Here is a 23,671-nt window from a genome sequence, read left to right as displayed (position 1 = left end):
GCCGATGAAAGACTGCCACGTATACAGATTAGTGTATCTGAAATTGTTCGTTTTGGTTGACTGTCAGAATCCACTTCAACTTTCTGTCCCTCTTTGCTTTTCTTCAAGGACCAAATTACCCTCAAGGATGATTTTTACTTTTTTCTCAAAAATTTTAATTTGATTTTTAATGCACAAAAAATTTAAAATATTATCAAGTGAAATTAAAAAGTTTTCATTTTTATGGCAAAAAAATAAGTTTTCATATTTTTAAAATGGATAAACATAGGTAATTATTAAAATATAAAAAATTTATCTCATTCATATTATTGAGTTTTTAAATCCATTGATAGGATTAAAGGATTAGTAAGATGATAGGGTACATTAAAAATAAAAAAAAATAATTAATAAAATACGATGTGCGATAACTTTTCAATTTTATTTGTAAAATTAAAAAGTTACATTGTCAATGTATCAAAAACAAATTCTAAAATATATTTATATATTTTTAACAATGCCAATTAACTAGAATTACAACAAATTAAATGAATATAAGAAACAAAAATTTTGTCTCCAATTTCCAAAACTACCAATATGGTAAGTAGTTTATCTTTAAATTGAACAAAAAGTTGGCTGCGAAATCACTCTTTTATGTTTTCCAATATACAAAAATTACTTTTTTCTTCAATGTACTAATGGCATGCTCTATTCTAATCCCAAGTATGTTTCCTTTTTGCTTTCTACAATTGTCACATGGAAGACAAACACAAACTCAGAAGGTTTTAAATTTTTTTTTCTTCAATTGAGTTAAAATGCTATGGGTTCCATGAATTTTTTGTAATTTTCAATTGAGTTAGATTAAAATAATTTGGTTTTGTTTATCTTTTTTTATTGGTGTGATATTGAGTTAAATAATAAGAGATAATCCTCTTAACATAATAAATCACATCATGTCTATTTTAGAATTCAATTGGAGATTCATCTAAAATATAAGTTATTGAATCAAAATATTGAGCTAAATTAACTTAAGTCATTTGCACACCTATAAAATGAAATGAAATAAAAGTCTATAAAAAAATAAAATTAAAATAATATTTATGAGACAAATGGCAAAACTAAAAATAGAAAGTGAAGTGAGGATAGTTTAGTAATTATAAAAAAAATTGTGGTTTGTGTTGTCGTTGTCGAGGCCGGGTCACTTTCTTGGACATTGGGCATCTCGCAAAACGGCTATATTTGTAATCCGACGATACCTGACAGTCGGTTTTTAATGGATCTTGGGAGGCAAATTGGACACGTGGCCAAAAAGTCAGCAAAACAATTGGGCCACTCGGACGACAGGTGATCAGCTTAGAGAGTGAAATTTGGATGGGAGTTTTTTTTTTTAAACTTATGTGCCGGCCTTGACCAAAGTTTACCATGGTTGGCCAAGGATGGTTTTGAGGAGTGAAATGCCATGTACTAGGTTATTTGTTCTACTTATTTGGTTTTAACTAAAGGCAATTATATGGATGGATTGATTTATTTAATAAAAAAATTAAAAATATCCTTTATATGGATTAAATGTGATAACCAATAGCCAGCCTGTCCGGATGTGTAGTAATTTGGAAACCATCGATTTGTTTGTGGTTATCCAATTGAATGTGATTATATCAATGGCTGAAACTTTGAGGGGAAAGAACACATATAGAAGTATTAAATTTTGTTTTTAACACAATTGGACAAAGTTTTTAAATTTTATATGCAGAATTAAGAAATGATAAGTATATTTTTTATTACATTAAAATTTAAAAATCATCTTAATTTTCCAATACTAAGTCATCATTTGCTTTAGCTTAAAGTTATGGTTTTAAATTATGGAATACTAATACATTAGATGACATGATACTACTGAAAATGGTAATCAAACCACTAATTAAAAGAAACCTTTTTCCCTACGTGAATAAGGGTAATGTCCCTCCCTAACTATCTAAGACTGTTACTATATACAGAAGTATCAGCAGAAAGGGGAGGAAGGCCCATTTTAAGAGTTGTAATTTGGGGAGTCACTGAGTAATAATGTGCAAAATGAAACTATTGTTAAGGATTCTGCATCGTTTAATTTATTAACCAAAGAGAACAAACACAACGCAGCATGGTTATAAACAGAATATATGGCAAAGTTGATCACAATGCTTCATGTTTCGACCCATACAAGCAACGGATAATTATCTAATGACAGAAGTTATGCACCAACCTCGGGAGGTTTCTTAAGTTGACAAACATCACCAGAGGCTGCTTCCTTGAATGGACTTGATTGCCGATCAATGCATCCGAAAACTACTTATTCAGTTCTCAAGATAGAAGCTGTGGCAAATTCTCGTCATTAATCATCAAAACGACTCAAGTTTACGCTTTTGATTTGAGTCCGCAAAGATGGCTATGCAGCACTCAACCAGTTCTCCCAAGTTCCATATTTTGAACTAAAGCTGCCTCCACCACTCTGTTGTGCATGCTCAGCAAGAACAGCGCGGGCACACACATCCCAAGTCCTTGCTATCTCACGAAGTGACATAGGCTGTGAAAGGGTCCGCAGTGATATACTAAACCTTGACTTTGCTTTCACTGAAAGGTCTTCGTACTCCTTACTGTGAGACAGAATATGAGACCAAAAATTATTTTCAAGTGAAAATATCAAATAAAGGCATTTAGACTCAAACCAACTTGATCTTGCGTAGAAACATAACCCTAAAGCCAAATGCTAAAACTGCTAACAAATTTTCTCCTAGAACATTGAAAAACCTAAAATAAAGGTGATGTTATATCAAATTAACAATTTCCATAGAAGTTGAAGTTACTGCACCAATTAACCGGTCAAATTGACTCACTCACCAATTAAATCAATGAACAGATTTAGGTTATGACAACAAGAAACTGAACCTTTTCCCACAATAAGTGAAAGAGGATGGAAAGAAGCTAGTCCAAGAATTAAACCCTAGTAGAAATGCAAAATATCAAATATAACCCTTAAACCCTACTACTTGGAAAAATAAGTAAAATACTAATTAATAGTATAAACAACCTAAATATATATAAAAGTTACAATTAGACCCATAAGATTGTTTAATCCTTCCACTAGCTTCTTTCCATCCTCAAATCAACATCAGGCCAGTAAACTTTCATTCAAACATAAAAGATTATTGCTTTGCACTCTTTACTTTTGGAAATTGTATTCAAATAAAATAAATTAAGATGGGCAAAAATGCAACAAAAACATGATGCACAATAATTTCCAAAAAGAGATCAAACAGTTTCTAAACAGAATACCAGCCTATTTAAAGAAGAGGAAGGAGAGAAAGGAGAGGGTTGAGATTCAAATGCAATGTCTTCTCACCTGACTTCAACTGGAAACTTGTCTAATAGGATTGGGGAACAATTTGGATAATTTGTGGGGACTAGCAAGCGCAAGGGCTGAATTGGTGACTGCATAGCAACAAATCAGAGATAATGCATAGAAATTCATAATACTTCAGGTTAATACATAACTTCCTTTACATGACCAGAAAGCTTACCATTTGTGCTGACATGTACTGTGATTTCAAGTTTGAACTGAGAGCCACAGCATTGAAAGAGCACTTGACAATGGTTCCTTCACCCCCTTCAGTAGTTGCTGCTACCGCACCTGGATCAACATCTTCATCACTGATATCAACCACTGTGTCTATAAGTCGTTGGTTTATTTCCCTTATTTCTTCCAAAAGCGCATGATTAGCCTGCAATAGGTCCCATGTAATTTTTATATATCTAATTACAAAAAGCAAACTCCAAATTGCTATCTCAGACAACACCAAATTATAAATAAATTTTCTCATGTCCACATCAGATGGCTTCTATTTACTGCTAAGCAGAAATCGAAATGTGAAAAACCAAAATGCCAGGATTCTCTTAGACCGAAAGCGATGGACCATCAGAAAGTAGAATGGCAGTCATAGAAAAATATATTGCATACATTCAATGCACTGCACGACATAACTAGAAATTTAGTGGACTTTGGACAAAAATAAGAGATTGAATTTCCAATCACTTCATATGTCATATAAAGCTAGAAGGTCAAAATGGACCTAGGAATTTAGCTGATAAATTTCCAGGATTAGACACAATTTGATAGAATCCATAACTAACAGTTTCATTACAGGCTTCACTAACAGAATTCAGAAGCATCTTCACTAGGCTCGATAGTTGATGCTTATCTGGATTATATGCATTCCAACCAACCAAGTTATGTCTTTGATGCAGGTGGATCTGCTTTAAAATCTGGGTTTCTTTAATTTTTCAATTCTTTCATCTTTACATGAAATTTTGAGGTTTACGTATTGACATTGAATCCTAAATGAATGATCTACCACACTTATTATAGATAAAAATTAGTAAATATTTAACTTAATAAGAAAACCATCAATCGAGAATAAGGAAAATTGACTTTAATTCAATGTTAACACTTAATATGCAAATAAATAATTAGTAAATATTTTAATTTAATTATAAATTATAAATTAAGAAAGTTTAATAAATAAAGATTTCATATGTTAATAAGGAAACAAATAAAAATTAATCAATATTTTAATTTACTAGGAAAATCATTAGGGACGAAGTAGTTAATTTAATAAATTGTTAAGAGTATATATGTTGTTCACTATTTGCATTTTTGGAATTTGTCCTTTTTATTATGGTATAGATACGTACATTCTTTCCTTATAGCTTCAATGAGCAATCTCCTTCTTAAACTTCAACTATGTTCAACTTGAACAAACTCATTCCTAAAGAATGGAATCAATGATTTCGCTCCTCAAGATCTGCAACTGCACTATTTCCCAATTCTCACATATGAGTCAATAGTGGTTTTCCTCAAGTTAAGATTTTATCTCTAAAGGTTTGATACAGTTGTGAGTCCCAAGAGTAATGAAGGATTAGCAATACTAAACTTATTAAATAGAAGTCGTCTAAAACCTTGACAAATTTAATGAAGCACATAATAGTCAACCAGTATGAAACTCATAAGCACTCTAAGGATAAAAGTTTCAGGAAAACAATATAATCTCACATTAAACAATTGCTAACCAGTGAAATGATCCAGTCAAGTAAATACATTAAGTATGTGATGCAAGAATTTTGCAAAAGAATTGCGTGCCGCTAACAACAAAGTTCAACAACCTCTTTCATTCCAAATTGAGCATTTTCTTTTGAATGCACAAATTTAACTAAATTCTTTGACTTTAAGGTTATTGAAGTTAAAATTTCGAGATTTTATCAAATTGATGTTTAATGGATTCTAATGTCAAAGGTAAAAAAATAAATATAACAATAAGAAAATATAGACAAAGTAAGAGGTTTAGGTGCTTAAAAGAAAATATTCCAAAACAGAAATTCTAAAATGGACATATGGACATTCAAATTGGCATACAGTCAGTACATAGTAATTCAGCCATGAACACCAAGTGCTGGAAGAGGCTTACTCGAAAACATAGCAGACGAAATTTTTGAAAAATGTACCATGAGCAAAGAATAATACCTCAATTCTTGGCCTCATGACACTAGATGTTGCAGTTGACTCCAAGTCAGATGTCTCTGAACCAGTTAACTGTTTGAAACTATCATTTATGCTGCCTGCAGAAGATGCAACAGTTAGGGGCATGGCACTAGTGTAGCGCCTCATTTTCCTTGTCCCACTCATTCCATCTTGAGTCATAAAATTTCTTGCTTGCAAACGGCACTTTGTCATGGCAACCAGATCCTCACCAACTGCAGCTCTAGACCCATTACCTGGCGCTGACCCTGCTATCCTGTCAGTCATGCTGACAACTGAGCTAATGTCACTTACAGATGCACCCAATGCTATAGGTGACATGGATTTCACCTGAAATTACAGCACATCAAAATTAAACAAATCCAAAATCTTTTTAAAAGAAGAAAAGGAGGGAGAACTTCAAAAGCCTTCTCAAGAAAGTGAACAACATTAACACAACAGTGAGGGAAAGAAGTGTCAAGAATTAAGCTTCACTAACCGCCTTCATTAAACGTTCAAGAGGCTGCTCTGTAATGTTTGACTTGCTAGAAACAGTTGTCATAGCATTGGCATGAGTTCCATCAACACCAGTGAACTCTGCAAGCAGAGGTGAGGCTGATATCCCAGGAGTGCCAATTGCAAGGGATTGGGAGCCAGCTTGAACACCAGTTCCTTGTTGATGTCCAATGTTAGCAACATTTGAGAGAGAGGAAGTGCCTGGAACAGGTTTTTCAGATTCCCCAGGCATAGGTGATGGAGCCAAGGGAGTTGAAGGTGAAGGAACAACAAAAGGTGAGCTTGCAGATTGCAAAGGGGTTCCAGTTTTTGAGATAGATGTTAGCAGGCTTTGCTGATCAACCTGTGGGGATGAATGCTGAGGCATCTGAGGAGATGCAGCCTGAAGGAGCTGAGGTGAAGAAATAGGATATTGAGCACCTGGTTTCAACTGTTGATGGGTATAAGATTGACGCTGGCCTGCAGAGAGATGTTGCTGAAATACACCTGGCTTAACTCCCATCCCCTGCCTCATATCATTCACATCATTCATCTGATGTAGCTGTGGCATCTGGTGTGTCTGCAATTGAGTGGACAGCTGTTGCTTTGCTTGCTGGTGCACCTGCTGCTGCTGCTGCTGCTGCTGTTGTTGCTGTTGGTGTTGCAGTAGCTGCTGCTGCTTCTGCTGCATATATTGGTGCTGCATCTGGCGCTGTTGAAACTGTTGTTTGTACTTTTGTGACTGCAACATTTGCTGTTCCTGCTGTTGTTTCAAATGTGGGTGCTGAAGCATGTTGGGATTTGACTGAAGAGGATTCATGTTTTGTGGCAGGACACTTAACCCACTTTGTGAAGATAAATTGTTAAGATTTGCCTGTTGGGAGGTACTCACAGGATTCTGTTGTAGAGGTCCTGCAGCAGCCTGCTGCATTGAGCCTAGGGCATTACCTTGTCCTGCATCCAAATTGGAACCGGGCTGCATTGAATTTAACAGGGTCTGCTGCGCTGTTGCAACCCCAGGTAAAGAAGACACAGAATTATGCTGCAAACTTGTCATGTTGTTCGGCTGCATTGTTGGAACAGAACCTTGTAAATTCATTGACTGCAGCTGAGGGTTCATTTGATTATCATGAGACTGTGTCTGATTAATTTGAGGTTGAGGCTGTGGCATGGAATGCATATGAGGTGGAGGAAGCTGCCCTTGCTGCAGTGCTGGGACTGCCTTCCTTGGCCTATTGGTACTTAAAAAATTTATTATCCGCTTCTCATACAAACTCAACTTATCCTTGAAAGTGGGTAAGATACCGGTTTTGGTAACTGATAAGAAAGCTATGATGTGCTCCAACATGCTCTTGAACATTTTCAACTTTTCAAGCTGCTCTGACTTTGGCTGCTGTGGAAGAGAATCATGCTGGAAAATAGCACACATAAAATTGTTTTCAACTGATGAAAGTAAAACTACAAACCACTATTCCACCAGATATGCATAAGTGCAACCACTAAACAGTGTCTACGGTAAAGGGATTCAAGTAGCAACCCAAAAGTGGTATGGGTTCAAAAGTTTCCTAATGTGGAGTAGTAAAGTCCTCTCTAAATGCTATTTAGAGATACAGGGTGGCAGACTATGGTGCAGATGGGTTCTATCACTCCTTGAGGTTAGGGAATGAATATATATGATTATGTAAAATAATAAACCTACCTGCTGCAACTTGGCAGCAATTTTCTGGTACATCTCATTTAATTCAGGTAAGTATGTCTCCTTCATGGTCTTGATCTGCAACATAAAATCACGAACAGAATGCTTAACCAACAATTAAACCACTCAATTTATCCAAGTGCCATGATTTATTAGAAAAGTAACAAGATTTTTCCACTTTCTGAATAGCGGGCACTGATATTAGTTAATAACAGAAGAAACAAAGGAATCCATAAATGATGATTACTTTGAAGTCAAGCATGCAAGATAACCTTGGTCTTAGGTTTCTTGCTCACCAATTTTAATAGATCTTTAGTAGAGAGCTGAAGCATTTAAATAAGCTTTATTTTATTTCTTCTAAGAACAAGCCAAAAGAATTCAAGTTCTTATTAACAAAGTAATAAGTAATTCAGAAAATATCAGAAATTTCTTTTACCAAATATGTTTTAAGCTCCTACTTCTTCAATTTTATAGTTCCTGCTATAAGACGCATCCCAACATACTCTATTCTTTTTCAGAACCACTTTCCTACACCTAAAACCTCCTTAAAACCAAGTTGAAACTGTAATAATATCTATAGGAGAATAAGTCAAGATAGTTTTTACCTTCTGATAGACCTCTTCTTGCCAATCACCCCCATTTGCATGTCCTGTTTGAGCTGTGGAATCTAAAGATGCTAAAAACAAAAAAAGATAAATAAACCGCGCACACATCAGAAAATGGAGATTTATGGAGGAAGAAGAATAAGCAAGGAAAACATAATTTAAATGAAAGAAAATTGTTCCATACGCATGAAGGTACATGATTTTGTTGCATATATGTAAAAGAACACTGAAATAGATAATTTGTGGAAGAAGGGTATATTATGAGCAGAAAACAACCAACTCTGAAAGCAAATTAAAGTACACATAGCATTGATGGGGATATCGACAGAGATCATAATACAACCAATAATCAATTCCTGTGTCCCAAAATTCCATCAGATCCACCATGGGTTACAACTGAAAGGCATTTGAAGAAACCATTAAACATTTTGGACATTAACATATGAGAAAATTTTATTGCTAGTTTCTGCAACTAACCATGCATATCCAAGTTTTAGAGGTTACTCATTAAAAACATGCTCCCTACATCCCAATTTCAATGCCTTTTAATTTTAGGATATTCTAAGATGCACGTTTACAAAAGCAGAAAATTTTTTAATTTTGACTTTCCATTGTGACACATAGAGACAAACTCCAAGTTCAAACATCACTCTTATTTTTCAAGGCTACTTATAGAGTTTCTCAAGTTAAAAGCTAACTATACATTTGTCATCTATAACTAAGAAGCTCAGTTGGAATAGGAGTAAATGATAGATAAGTTTAAGTGATCATGAGAAGGAAGACCTAAAAAAAAGTTAAACTATTTTCTGCTACACACTTGTTATTCATTAAAAATAAATATCTCAAGCAAATAACGGTGAGTCAAACTAAAGTATTAAAAAAATTTAGGGCACAAATTAGACTCAAGGAATATAGGGTTCATATAAAACTTAATTACATCTACAGCACAAATTTAATGTTTCAATAAAAGCCGTTAAACTCAATCAAAACACCACTAAGACAATTTTGAGTTTTGACACCCTTTTAACCATTTCATGCATGCATGAACCAGCTCACTGTCACCCACTTGCTTATCCAGTCATTCACTATGCATTCTTCATCCAAACAAAATTCCTCTGACATTTGCAAGCATGTTTACCCTCTATTTTGATGCAAAAACAGTAACTAGCCGTTCTCAAACAGGACTGCAATCTCCTAATCCTAATTTTATGTTAAATTAAGTAATAGGAACATTTTTGAAAGCTAGATTACCAGAAAGAACAGCAATATTTAAGTTGGACAGAGGAATCTCACCAACCCGACAAAATCAAACAAACTGCTAGAAATATCTCACCATTCTAAATTTCAAATGAATATGAAGAGCATGAGTGAGTTTATGCATTTTGTTTCTGCTTTTTGAACTTAACCAACAAATGGTCACTTCTCTTTGCACACAAAACACAGTTTACTTATTTCCAGAAGAATGTTTTATAGCCAACATGAAAACTCATTGAATAAAACAGCATCAATTATTTGTTGATAAAATGAATAGATTAAATCCAGCCATTGCTTTGTGGTTTGACAAAACCATTGCAAAATAACTGCAGTGAGTGTTAAGAGTAACATAATAGCACAGTGACAACAGTGGAGACTTAGCAGTGACATGGGTAACAACAATGTTTCTGGTGGCATAAAAAGCCAGGCAGTGCCCATGATCAGCTTATGAAGGCAAGGGTGCCATTAATTTTGGTAGCATTTGTCTTTGTTAGCTATGGACTAAGCATCCAGGCAAAATGTGCTTTGATAGGACAACATAGTACAAGTTCAAAAAGATATTCTCTTAATCCCCCCAAAGTTGGAATGGAAATTATTTTCTGTAATAGAAATGCAAAGCAAAACAATAGCATCAACTATAGTAGCTATATGAGAGAATAGATTTTTTTCAGGCTTCAAGGATAAAATGTGCAAGTATCAGAGGAAAAAATTACATAGATTAGTCAAATAACACGATCAGAAAGACAAAGAAAGAACAAAATAAGCAACTGCATAGATTCAAAAACATACTCGATGATGTCTCTGGAACAGCTCTGCGTGATTGATACAATTGCTTTTGCTGATCTATCAAATTTTGTGATCGAAGCAAGGAACTTGATACTTGACCTGATGCTTGAAGCCTAGGCTGCATATTTTGGTGTAATTGATTGGGCTGCTGTTGCAAACCCAATTGTTGCTGCAGCGGAGTAGTCTGTGATTGCATCTGTGACATCAGTTGCTGTTGCTGCTGCAGCTGCTGGGATGTCTGTCCTTGAGTTGCTAACAAATTAGGTGCACTCTGCTGCGTTTGTTGGAGTGAAACCTTAGGCTGAGGTAGCATGTGTAAAGATTGCTGATGAGTTTGCATGCTTGAGTTACCCGACTGGGTTCCAATCAATTGTTGTTGCTGCTGCTGCTGTTGCTGTAATCCTGAAATATTACTTTGTGGACCCAACTGTTGCTGATGGATATTTGAGAGGTTTTGTTGAGCCATTAACTGCTGCTGCTGCTGCTGCTGCTGCAGGTTTGGAAGATTATTAGGCTGGCCTAGCAATCTCTGCTGCTGCATGTCCGCAATGCTATTTTGTTGTCCAATTAACTGATTCTGCTGTATATTTGCAGCATTTGTCTGTTGTCCCATTATGTGTGGCTGCTGCTGTGGCTGTGGAGGCTGTTGTTGCTGCTGAGGCATCATTGACTGCTGTGTCATTGCTGTTTGTTGTTGAAGAATACCAGCACTGGTGGCCACTTGTGGCTGTTGCTGCTGTCTAAGGACTGACTGTTGTAGAGAAGATTGTTGATTCTTTTGAAGACCAGTAAGAGGAGTTGATTGCATGGCAGATGGCTGCATAACAGATGATGTTTGCATACTAGATTGCTGGGAAGATTGCAACTGAGTAGATGGTAACAGGTTTTGCTGTTGCTGTTGCGGCATGTGAGACTGCATAAGTGAGGGCTGGATATTTCCTTGTTGAATCTTTTGCTTTAAAAGTTGGTGTTGTAACTGCTGATGGTATAGTTGCTGCTGCTGCTGCTGTTGTGGTAGCACCTGTTGCCTTCCTTGCATTTGCCCCTGCTGATTAGTAAAAATATTGGAAGATATCCCTTGCCCCAGTGAGTTCTGTGAAATTCCAGACAAGTTTTGCATGTTGGAATTCTGGCCAACAACATTAGGTATAGAATTCTGGGTTAGACCAGAGACGGAAGGCATCCCAGATTGTAAACCAGTAGAACTTTGAACTCCAGCAGATGACATGTTATTTGGAACACTCTGGGATAACAGTTGTTGACGTGCTTGAGACTGATTACTTTGTAATGGGATAGGAATTGATTGCCCTTGACTGTGAACTTGGTTTTGCATGCCCTGAGAACCTACTCACGATTTTATATTCAGAAAGAAAAGTTGGGAAGAACCCACAAGAACTGAATTGAAGAAACTTTAGAGCAAGATAAACAACAAAAATACTGAAGCACGAGGATCATTCAAAAAGATGACTTAAAACGTGTGAGGGCAATTGAACCATACCATGAGGATCATGAAAAAATAATAATATTATTCCTAGGCCTAGCACATGAAGAGGTGCAACCCATGCTGAAAGACTTCAATCATGGAAACAGCAAAACGGGCTTTCTATTTGGGTGCTCACCAAATCTATCACTTAAACAACTCCACCCCACCAAAACAACCACGCTTTGTTAAGGGGACAAAAGAGTTAAAATACAGATAATTTTAATTCGAATAGTTGCAGAAAGAATATGTGCATAAATGTTGCAAGTTAAACAACTCTGCATGTAAAAGAACAGAAAGGACATGTAAATGGAAAGTGTACTACTTCAAGAATACATCAAAGCAAAATGCTGTTTCCTGATATTACCTGGATCAGGGGCCTTGCTGTTATTCCCAGTGTTGGGTATAGTATTCTGAGACTTGTTCTCCATAGTAAGCATCTTCAAGGATATTCTCCTTAGATAATCAGACTGAATATAGAAATCCATTACAGCATTAGAGTAAACAAGCTTTACTTCATTATTCAAAAACAAGACAAGATTATCAAATATGTTATATTAACCATGTTTAATATTGAGTTAGCATTTAGCATCTTTTTTTTTTCCTACCTCTGCTCTCTTTCCTCCCTGGATTTCTTTCTTATTTACTTCCAATGTAATTGACAAGGAGTCTAGGTGTATGCATGTCTATACATATGAATAAGAAAAACAAGAAACACAAAGATACATACACACAATGCAAACAAACAAAATATAGGTAAACAACAATGCATCCAAGCAGGTTAAGGAATGCCAATATTCTATGATTACCTGGCTGTTTGCTGCTGTAAAAATCTTTTCCTCGAACCTTACTGCGATTTTCCTGAGTTCATTTAAACCCTCTTGGCCAGAAAATGGAAGGTGCCTCTTCAATGTGTCCATTCTATGCACACAAGGCATTGTGTAAGTTATCGACAAACCAATAGTATATATATAAGAATCTTCCATGGTTAATAAAACAATGCCATGACCAAATTGTGAAGTTAACATAAAATCAAATGAAAATCAACCAGGATATAATCTGACCACCAAAAGATTTTCCTCATTAACTTGTTCAGGACTGTCTCATTCAAAAATCCAGAAGCCATGGCATTGGAATTTAACAAAGTTCTCCCAAATAAATAAAGTGGCCATCATGACCCTCATATATCAGCTACATTCAAATAGACCACATACCAAAATTACCATCGTTCATAAAATGATATAGAAAAGCAAGACCACTAGCGTCCGTTACAGCTATAAGTTATTTAATGAATGGGTATAATTCAGTTAGTAAGAAGAAAAGAGAACCATCAATTCATATACTGTAGCACTCGAATGAGAAAACAAGTCCCAAGCTTACAAGAAGCAAAAGATCTAAAAGCAAAATTTATCCTCATTCAATCACATAAATTCATTAAATGTCGATACCAAGTATGCCACACAGAATTGGACCCAATAGCTTTGCCACATCAGGCTTCCAGATACGTGGCCCATATATTGTGCCCAAACTCTGGGTAAGAGCAAGCTTTGATTTTTGAGCTATGTATTTACAAAACAAAGAAAGCGCTCTGGAATAGGATATATGGTTTTATTGATGGTATTGTTTGGTTATTAACAATATTGAAACTGTAAAAGACATGCCACAGAATATCAGTAACTTAAATACAACGAGTATATTTAACAAATAATAATACCATAAAATTCACTTACATCTTGTTGACAATTCTTTGTCGTGAATCAGGCTGCAACTGGGTTCTCCATTCACCTGTATCCATGGTGGGCTCTCCACTGGCAGGAGTAGGCCTCCAGTTATTGGTATCCATCAAATTCTGACAACATCAAAAGAGAAAAGAAAAGTCACAAACAATTCACATCAAATTTTTTGTCATATATTAAAGGAAGTGAAAAAGAAAAACTTGTAAGTTTGGACACTAATCGCTTCTCAAATATGCAAAACATTTGACAAAGTTCGTAGCAATAAACACCCCCCTTCTCTTGATAAGAAACTCGGGGTAAAACACAGTTTTTGCAACCATAAATTTATACATAAGAGCAGGATTTCATTTTTGTTAATGTTGTAAGATAAAGTGGACAGTACACATCATTTGCCGCACTCTTACAAAATGACAAGACATGTTACTAGACACTCACAGACACCCTACAACCATGACTTAAGTTGAAGATGATAGTTTGCTATGTAAACCACAACTTTACAATTGGATGTCAATTTGGTTGATTTAATACTAATACTAGGAAACCCTTCTTCACAAGGCTCTTAAGATTCCGATTTTTCTCTCTGTCCTAGGCCATTGGTCATGCACCTAAGGAGGACTGTAACTCACTAAAACACCACTACTTTCACCACTAGACCAGCACATCACTGGAAAGCAATGCTAATACTCAACCAATTGCTATTCACTAAAGAATTAATTGTTAGTTGGCTTCTGAGAATGCTACCAAGGCTCACGGTTAAAAGGTTGAGCCTTCTAACCAAAAACAACTGCACTTGAAACTTTTCTAGCTAAATATTTGACATTTTCCCAATGAAATCAGTCCCCATAACTAGAACTTTATCATATATCATTAAATGAAAAAACAAAGAGAAAGAGAATTAGAAATATTAACAAAATCCATGATTTAAATCATGTTTAATAGAAATAATCTGCTTTTGGGGGTTGCTTTCATTATTGGGTATCCAAATATACTAGCAACCTTTCTAATTTTTTTTAAGGCAAAAAGATTAAAAAAAATACAAAGTTAATTACCGGGTGATATTAAATAAAAAAATGAAATCTTTTATTCTTACAGTCAAAAACATATTCCCACGTAAGATTTTCGAGGAAATTAAGGCAACAGAATCGTAAAACCTATAAAAAGTTTGAAAATTTTACCTCAATGAAGAGCTCCTAAGAGAGATCCGCTTCGACAATTCCTCAAGAATTTTTTTTTTCAAATACCAAATCCCAGATTGAATTAAACCCACGCCTCAGATTACCTTTGATTATACAGAGAATAAATTATAAAATTTCTTTTTTGTTTCTTTTTGGCATAATTGGAAAAATACCTAACTCTCACGTACAAATAAATATTATTAGAAGAAAATAAAAGGAGGAAAACCAACTGAAATTTATTTGTTTGGTTGAAAAGAAAGTAAGAGAAAAGAAAGAGAAACAAGAAGCTTAGACGGGAAGAAGGGAAAGAAAGTCATGTGCTGGATCGTAGTGAATGGCAATGACTTTTATAGGCACATATCTTTGTATGTTGTCGGCGTTTTTATTTTAATTTTATTATTATTTTTCATGTCCACAAATAATGACGATTTAAAAAAAAAAAAAAAACCCTAATTTTGATTTTTTTTTTTATCAATTTTGACTTTTGTTGTTATTCCTTCCTTGCACTTTTTAATTTTTCTCTTTAAAAAATTTGAATTTTTTTTGTTGACATTATTTTTACAATCATGCATTTTTATTTGGGAATTAACCACTTTTTTGTTATAATAAAATTAATTGAAGCAATTAAGGTTGGTTCCTACACTTCAGTTAAAAAATAATTTTAGATTTAAATTTTAATGTTATTTTATTTGTAAATAATTTGTTTGTCTCAAATTTATTTATCAAAATAAAATATGTTAGTATTGTTTTTATAAAAACTTGTAATGGAAAATGTGAAATTCTTTTGATTTTTTTTTCTTATATTTTTTTACAAAATTGATACAAAATCAATGGTGAAAATTTTCCTAATTTCCTAACCAACTTAATAAGGAGTGTTGTAATTAGACAATTTTTATATTTATTTCATGTTTATTTTGTATTTAATATGTTTAAGATTATCATTTCAAAATGTATATTAATACGTTAAAAATAAATATATTTTTTATTATTTAAATTTCATATTATTTTGTTTAAAATCCTAAATCATATTATTTTTTTACTTTGTATATAATTTTTATATTATATCAATATATCATATTTAAAATTATCAAATTTAATTGTAATTTTTTTTATAATTTAATAGATCTAGTTGTAATTCATTTATTTATAATAAGGAAGTATTAGTTGATTATTATATAATTTAACTAAATTATTCAATTTTCTTCCAAGACCCAAATTCTTTTATGAGACATAATTAGCTAAATACATTTACAAAAAAATATTACAAACATAATTAGTCAAATAAACAAGTTTTTACATAAAAGAAAATCAATTCTTAACAAATCAATATGTTATCAAGGAAAATACAATATACATTGAAATAAATTATCATACGATAAAAATTGAATTTGATGTATAATAATTATAATTCATCATTTTAAGATTAATATATAAAATTTTACTTAATAATGAATAATGATAAATTAATTTAATAATATTAAAATTGATTTTAAAATTAAAATTTTTGAATTCAAATTAAAAAAAAAAATTCTAGCAAGTCGATTAGCACGAAAAAAAAAATGGTGCTCTTTGATTCGAAAGCAAGAAAAAAAAAAAAAAACTTGAAGGCCATTGGCCATTGAGTTTATCACTTCCTTACTACAAAAAGTTTACCTTTGACAACGGTAAAAATCGTGGGCTAAAATTTCTTAAGCCACTCTTTCACAAAATTATTGTCAAAAGTAAGAGTTAAGTGGATACAATGAGAATTTTAAATTATAGTTTGATTCTCAATTCGTAATTTGATATTCAATTCGAGTTTGATCGAGATTCATTTTTTTATTTCGAATTCGATTCGTGATCGAATTCAAACTACTCGAACTTATTCGATTAAGCTCAAAAATATATAAAAATAAGTTCAATTTTTATGTTCGACAAGAACTCGATTATTTGTGTTTGATTTCGAACTCGAATTCAAGATATTTTATTAACTAAAATAATAAAAAAAATTTAAATATAAAAGTTCGATTAAGCTAACGAGCTAAATATTAAAATACTCGAATTCGATTCGATCGATTAATCGAATTACTCGAGCTCGAACTTGATTCGATAATAATCGAATCGAATTCGAATTTTATTCGAATCGAATCCGAATAACTTACAAATATTAATTTATCATTTACATTTTTAATCAAAAATCGTCACTTAAAATCAAAATTGTTGTAGTAAGTTTAGTGAAAATGATTAGGTTACAATTACATGGCAACATTTGGAATTTACTAATGCGAACCTTGCATGTTAAAGTTGGCCCACTTAATCTTTTTTTTTTTTTTTCCTTCCAAGTTTGGATTTCTATTGTTGTCTTTTTTTTTTTTTTTTACATTTTTATTCGTATTAATTAGGATTCATTTTTTATGAAAAATATATAAAAATAAAATCATATTCTTTTTGTCCTTTTTTTTTTTTTCAATCTTTCCTTTCTGAAATGTCTCAAATTATGTTGGATTTTTTTAACATTTAAAAAATTTATTTTTTATATTTTAAAATTAAATTTTAGATTTTTTTAACTTTTTGACATTAAAAGTCATAAAACTTTAATTTTAAAAAAAATTTAAATTTTAAAATTAAACACACTAAAATCTAAAATTTTTTCTTAAATTTTGTTAAAATTAATAAATGACATTTTGAAACAAAAAAAAAAGTATATACATGAGATTTATATGAAAAAATATATTCTTAAAATTATCTAAAAAAATTAAATTTCCACAAAATCTAAGAATAGTCATAATGATATCATTAAAAAAGAAAAGAAAAGAAAAGAAAGATCCCATAGCGAGTAAGAATCTTAAGCAATAAAACGGGACCAATTTCTGCAGGCAGTGCAGCACATGCAAGGGTCCACTTCCATCAATGAATATTTAGCAAATTTGACTACAAATGTGACATTTCGTCAAATCAATACCAACTTTACCTTCTTTTTATCTCTTTCCTCTTGAAAAATAAAAGTGATCATTATCCCTTATTACATCTAGGTATTTCTAATCTAGATGGCTCTTCACCTAAAGGCATTGAATAACCTTAGATCGACCCAAACATAAAACCCTTAACACCCTTGTCACTTGATAAAAAAAGCTAGGGTCAAATTATGTGTTTAGTTAGATAATTAGTGTTATTACATGGCTAGATTGGTCAGAAACTGCATGCACTGAGGCTTAAACGGCATGAACTTTGATGCATGCATCTCCTGATATATTTGATAGGAATGTAAACAAGTTCAAAAACCTTTAAATAAGCAAACACCTGTCAACAATTTGTCGTAATAGTATCATCAGTCAATAGTCATGACTTATTAGGAGAGAAATCCATGCCATAACCAATGCGTCTTTCCTCCTTTAACCAAATATTAAAAGCTTTGGAAATTTGTTTGCTACTGCTCATGCAGATGCTATTATAATGAACCAAAACATTAGAGCTAATATAGCCAGTGCACTCATGTAGAATCTCATTTTCTCGGCTCCAGTCATTCCAGTTTGTGGAAAGAAATTTCTTCGATGCAGACCACCCTTGCTCAAGGCGGCCATATCCACACCAACGGCAGTGGCTGCCTCCTCAACCATGACGACAATAGATGCCTCCAATGATTTAAGTGACATGGGTTTAGCCTGAAACATACCAAATAGTAATAGACCAAAATCATTTCAAAAGCTAAAACAAACTATACTAGAAGATAAAATCAAAAGGAAAAAAAACAAAAGAGAAGGATTTCAAGCATTTTTACCACTCTTTCACCACATGACCAACATATCAAGCCAAAGGGGAAAATTGAAAAAAGAGCATGCGAAGAATGAAAATTAATTAAGCTCCACTAACCATGGTAACTCTGGGAACATGTGGCTCTTCTGTATCCTTCGACTCGCCAAAATCAGTTGTTAAAGCATTACTGTGAGTATCATTAGCATTTTCGAACCCTGCAAGCAAAGGTGATGTTGACATACCATTACCAGGTGTGTCAGGTGCAGGTAATTTCGAACCCTGCAAGCAAAGGTGCTGCTGCTGTTGCGGTAGCACCTGTTGCCTTCCTTGCATTTGCCTCTGATGATTAGTACAAATATTGGAAGATATCCCTTGCCCCAGTGAGTTCTGTGAAATTTCAGACAAGTTTTGCATGTTGGAATTCTGGCCAACAACATTAGGTATAGAATTCTGGGTTGGACCAGACACAGAAGGCATCCCAGATTGTAAACCAGTAGAACTTTGAACTCCAGCAGATGACATGTTATTTGGAACACTCTGGGGTAACAGTTGTTGATGTGCTTGAGACTTATTACTTTGTAATGGGAAAGGAATTGATTGCCCTTGACTGTGAACTTGGTTTTGCATGCCCTCACAACCTACCCAAGATTCTTATATTCAGAAAGAAAAGTTGGGAAGAACCCACAAGAACTGAATTGAAGAACATTTAGAACAAGATAAACACCAAAAATACTGATGCAGTAATTAATTCATTCAAAAAGATGACTAGACTTAAAACCTGTGAGGGCAATTGAACCATACCATGAGGATCATGAAAAAAATAATAAAATTATTCCTAGGCCTAGCACATGAAGAGGTGCATCCCATGCTGAAGGACTTCAATCATGGGAACAGCAAATGGGGCTTTCTATTTGGGTGCTTATCAAATCTATCCCTTAAACAACTCCAACCCACCAAAACAACCACGCTTTGTTAAGGGGACAAAAGAGTTAAAATATAGGTAATTTTCATTCAAATAGCTGCAGAAAGAATATGTGCATAAATGTTGCAAGTTAAACAACTCTTCATGTTAAAGAACAGAAAGGACATGTAAATGGAAAATGTCCTCCTTCTAGATTACATCAAAGCAAAATGCTGTTTCCTGCTATTACCTGGATCAGGGGCCTTGCTGTTATTCCCAGTGTTGGGTATGGTATTCTCAGACTTGTTCTCCATAGTAAGCATCTTCAAGGATATTCTCCTTAGATAATCAGACTGAATATAGAAATCCATTACAGCATTAGAGTAAACAAGCTTTACTTCATTATTCAAATACAAGACAAGATTGTCAAATATGTTATATTAACCATGCTTAATATCCATTTAGCGTCTTTGTTTTTTCCTACCTCTGCTCTCTTTCCTCCCTGGATTTCTTTCTTATTTACTTCCAATGTAATTGACAAGGAGTCTAGGTGTATGCATGTCTATACATATAAATAAGAAAAAAAAGAAACACAAAGATACATACACACAACGCAAACAAACAAAATATAGGTAAACAACAATGCATCCGAGCAGGTTAAGGAATGCCAATATTCTATGATTACCTGGCTGTTTGCTGCTGTAAAAATCTTTTCCTCGAACCTTACTGCGATTTTCCTGAGTTCATTTAAACCCTCTTGGCCAGAAAATGGAAGGTGCCTCTTCAATGTGTCCATTCTATGCACACAAGGCATTGTGTAAGTTATCGACAAACCAATAGGATATATATAAGAATCTTCCATGGTTAATAAAACAATGCCATGACCAAATTGTGAAGTTAACATAAAATCAAATGAAAATCAACCAGGATATAATCTGACCACCAAAAGATTTTCCTCATTAACTTGTTCAGGACCGACTCATTCAAATATCCAGAAGCCATGGCATTGGAATTTAACAAAGTTCTCCCAAATAAACAAAGTGGCCATCATGACCTTCATATATCAGCTACATTCAAATAGACCACATACCAAAATTACCATCGTTCATAAAATGATATAGAAAAGCAAGACCACTAGTGTCCGTTACAGCTATAAGTTATTTAATGAATGGGTATAATTGAGTTAGTAAGAAGAAAAGAGAACCATCAATTCATATACTGTAGCACTCGAATGAGAAAACAAGTCCCAAGCTTCCAAGAAGCAAAAGATCTAAAAGTAAAATTTATCCTCATTCAATCACATAAATTCATTAAATGTCGATACCAAGTACGCCACACAGAATTGGACCCAATAGCTTTGCCACATCAGGCTTCCAGATACGTGATCCATATATTGTGCCCAAACTCTGGGTAAGAGCAAGCTTTGATTTTCGAGCTATGTATTTACAAAACAAAGAATGCGCTCTAGAATAGGATATATGGTTTTATTGATGGTATTGTTTGGTTTAACAATATTGAAACTGTAAAAGACATGCCACAGAATATCAGTAACTTAAATACAACAAGTATATTTAACAAATAATAATACCATAAAATTCACTTACATCTTGTTGACAATTCTTTGTCGTGAATCAGGCTGCAACTGGGTTCTCCAATCACCTGTATCCATGGTGGGCTCTCCACTGGCAGGAGTAGGCCTCCAGTTATTGGTATCCATCAAATTCTGACAACATCAAAAGAGAAAAGAAAAGTCACAAACAATTCACATCAAATTTTTTGTCATATATTAAAGGAAGTGAAAAAGAAAAACTTGTAAGTTTGGACACAAATCACTTCTCAAATATGCAAAACATTTGACAAAGTTCTTTTCAATAAACAACCCCCTTCTCTTGATAAGAAACTCGGGGTAAAACACAGTTTTTGCAACCATAAATTTATACATAAGAGCAGGATTTCATTTTTGTTAATGTTGTAAGATAAAGTGGACAGTATACATCATTTGCCGCACTCTTACAAAATGACAAGACATGTTACTAGACACTCACAGACACCCTACAACCATGACTTAAGTTGAACATGATGGTTTGCTATGTAAACCACAACTTTACAATTGGATGTCAATTTGGTTGATTTAATACTAATACTAGGAAACCCTTCTTCACAAGGCTCTTAAGATTCCGATTTTTCTCTCTGTCCTAGGCCATTGGTCATGCACCTAAGGAGGACTGTAACTCACTAAAACACCACTACTTTCACCACTAGACCAGCACATCACTGGAAAGCAATGCTAATACTCAACCAATTGCTATTCACTAAAGAATTAATTGTTAGTTGGCTTCTGAGAATGCTACCAAGGCTCACGGTTAAAAGGTTGAGCCTTCTAACCAAAAACAACTGCACTTGAAACTTTTCTAGCTAAATATTTGACATTTTCCCAATGCAATCAGCCCCCATAACTAGAACTTTATCATATATCATTAAATGAAAAAGCAAAGAGAAAGAGAATTAGAAATATAAACAAAATTCATGATTTAAATTATGTTTAATAGAAATAATCTGCTTTTGGGGGTTGCTATCATTATTGGGTATCCAAATATTCTAGCAACCTTTCTAATTTTTTTTAAAGCAAAAAGATTAAAAAAAAAAACAAAGTTAATTACCGGGTGATATTAAATAAAAAAAATGAAATATTTTATTCTTACAGTCAAAAATATATTCCCAGGTAAGATTTTAGAGGAAATTAAGGCAACAGAATTGTAAAACCTATAAAAAGTTTGAAATTTTTACCTCAACGAAGAGCTTCCAAGAGAGATCCGCTTCGAAAATTCCTCAAGGATTTTTTTTTTCAAATACCAAATCCCAGATTGAATTAAACCCACGCCTCAGATTATCGTTGATTTGATAATACAGAGAACAAATTATAAAATTTCTTTTTTGTTTCTTTTTGGCATAATTGGAAAAATACCTAACTCTCACGTATAAATAAATATTATTAGAAGAAAATAAAAGGAGGAAAACCAACTGATATTTATTCGTTTGGTTGAAAAGAAAGTGAAAGAAAAGAAAGAGAAAAAAGAAGCTTAGACGGGAAGAAGGGAAAGAAAGTCATGTGTTGGATCGAAGTGAACGGCAATGACTTTTACAGGGACATATCTTTGTATATTGTATGCGTTTTTGTTTTTATTTTATTATTATTTTTCATGTCCACAGATAATGACGATTTAAAAAAGAAAAAAAAACCCTAATTTTGATTTTTTTTTTATCAATTAGGACATTTATTGTTATTCCTTCCTTACACTTTTGAATTTTTCTCTTTCAAAAAACTATTTTTTTTTGTTGACATTATTTTTGCAATTATGCATTTTTATTTTGGAATTAACCACATTTTTGTTATAATAAAATTAATTAAAGCAATGAAGGTTGGTTCCTATACTTCTTTTAAATTCAAATTTTAACGTTATTTTATTTGTAAATATTTGTCTGTCTCAAATTTATTTATCAAAATAAAATCTATTATTTTTGTTTTTATAAAAACTTGTATTGGAAAAAGTGAAATTCTTTTGATATGTTTTTCTTATATTTTTTTACAAAATTGATACAAAATCAATGGTTAAATTTTTTTTAATTTCCTAACCAACTTAATAAGGAGCGTTGTAATTAGAAAAATTTTATATTTATTTCTTGTTTATTTTGTATTTAATATGTATAAAATTATCATGTTAAAATTTACACTAACATGTTAAATATGAAATTTATTTTTAATTTTTCAATTATATATTATTTTAGTTAAAATCTTAAATTATATCATTTTCATATTTTTTATATAATTTTTATATTATATCAATATATCGTATATAAAATTATCAAATTTAATTGAAAATTTTTTAATAATTTAATAGATATATTTGTAATTCATTTATTTATAATAATAAAGTATTAGTTGATGATTATATAACTTAACTAAATTATTTAATTTTCTTTCAAGACCCAAATAATTCAAATTTCATTTTACAATAAATCAAATTCTTTTATCGACATAATTAGCTAAATGCATTTACAAGTAAATATTACAAACATAATTAATTAATTAAATAAGTTTTTGCATAAGAAAAAAATCAATTCATAACAAATCAATATGTTACTAAGAAAAATAAAATATAAATTGAAGTAAATTATCATACGATAAAATTTGAATTTGATATATAATAATTATAAATTATTATTTTAAGATTAATATATAAAATTTCACTTAATAATGAATAATGATAAATTAATTTAATAATATTAAAA

The 23,671-nt window shown here is 32.7% G+C and overlaps 1 protein-coding gene across 8 annotated transcripts; it reads right to left on the bottom strand.

Moving 5' to 3' along the window:
* Positions 1 to 2,053: 2,053 nt before the first annotated feature.
* Positions 2,054 to 22,515, bottom strand: NRB4 (mediator of RNA polymerase II transcription subunit 15a-like protein). Of its 8 annotated transcripts, none has more exons than XM_089754992.1 (12): positions 22,169 to 22,515; positions 20,986 to 21,104; positions 20,067 to 20,178; positions 12,205 to 12,307; positions 10,361 to 11,701; positions 8,318 to 8,388; positions 7,716 to 7,790; positions 6,021 to 7,427; positions 5,528 to 5,872; positions 3,531 to 3,731; positions 3,353 to 3,441; positions 2,054 to 2,606 (listed from the first exon to the last, which is right to left on the bottom strand). In XM_089754992.1, the coding sequence occupies exons 2-12, from the start codon at positions 21,096 to 21,098 to the stop codon at positions 2,399 to 2,401; spliced, it is 4,065 nt and encodes a 1,354-aa protein (XP_089611118.1). In that variant the 5' UTR covers positions 21,099 to 21,104; positions 22,169 to 22,515; the 3' UTR covers positions 2,054 to 2,398. The 8 variants fall into 8 exon arrangements, with proteins under 8 accessions (XP_089611118.1, XP_022714767.1, XP_022714768.1 ...); XM_022859032.2 differs by lacking the exons at positions 20,067 to 20,178; positions 20,986 to 21,104; positions 22,169 to 22,515 and adding exons at positions 12,647 to 12,758; positions 13,568 to 13,686; positions 14,749 to 15,067; XM_022859033.2 differs by lacking the exons at positions 20,067 to 20,178; positions 20,986 to 21,104; positions 22,169 to 22,515 and adding exons at positions 12,647 to 12,758; positions 13,568 to 13,686; positions 14,749 to 15,067 and having other exon boundaries at positions 8,318 to 8,379.
* Positions 22,516 to 23,671: the final 1,156 nt, after the last annotated feature.

Source organism: Durio zibethinus, chromosome 26 (genome assembly GCF_047325235.1).
Source record: "Durio zibethinus cultivar Kanyao isolate XHJ-2024 chromosome 26, ASM4732523v1, whole genome shotgun sequence".
Lineage (NCBI taxonomy): Eukaryota > Viridiplantae > Streptophyta > Magnoliopsida > Malvales > Malvaceae > Durio > Durio zibethinus.
The sequence above is the reverse complement of the archived record's forward strand: the minus strand, read 5'-3'. Positions and strand labels throughout refer to the sequence as shown.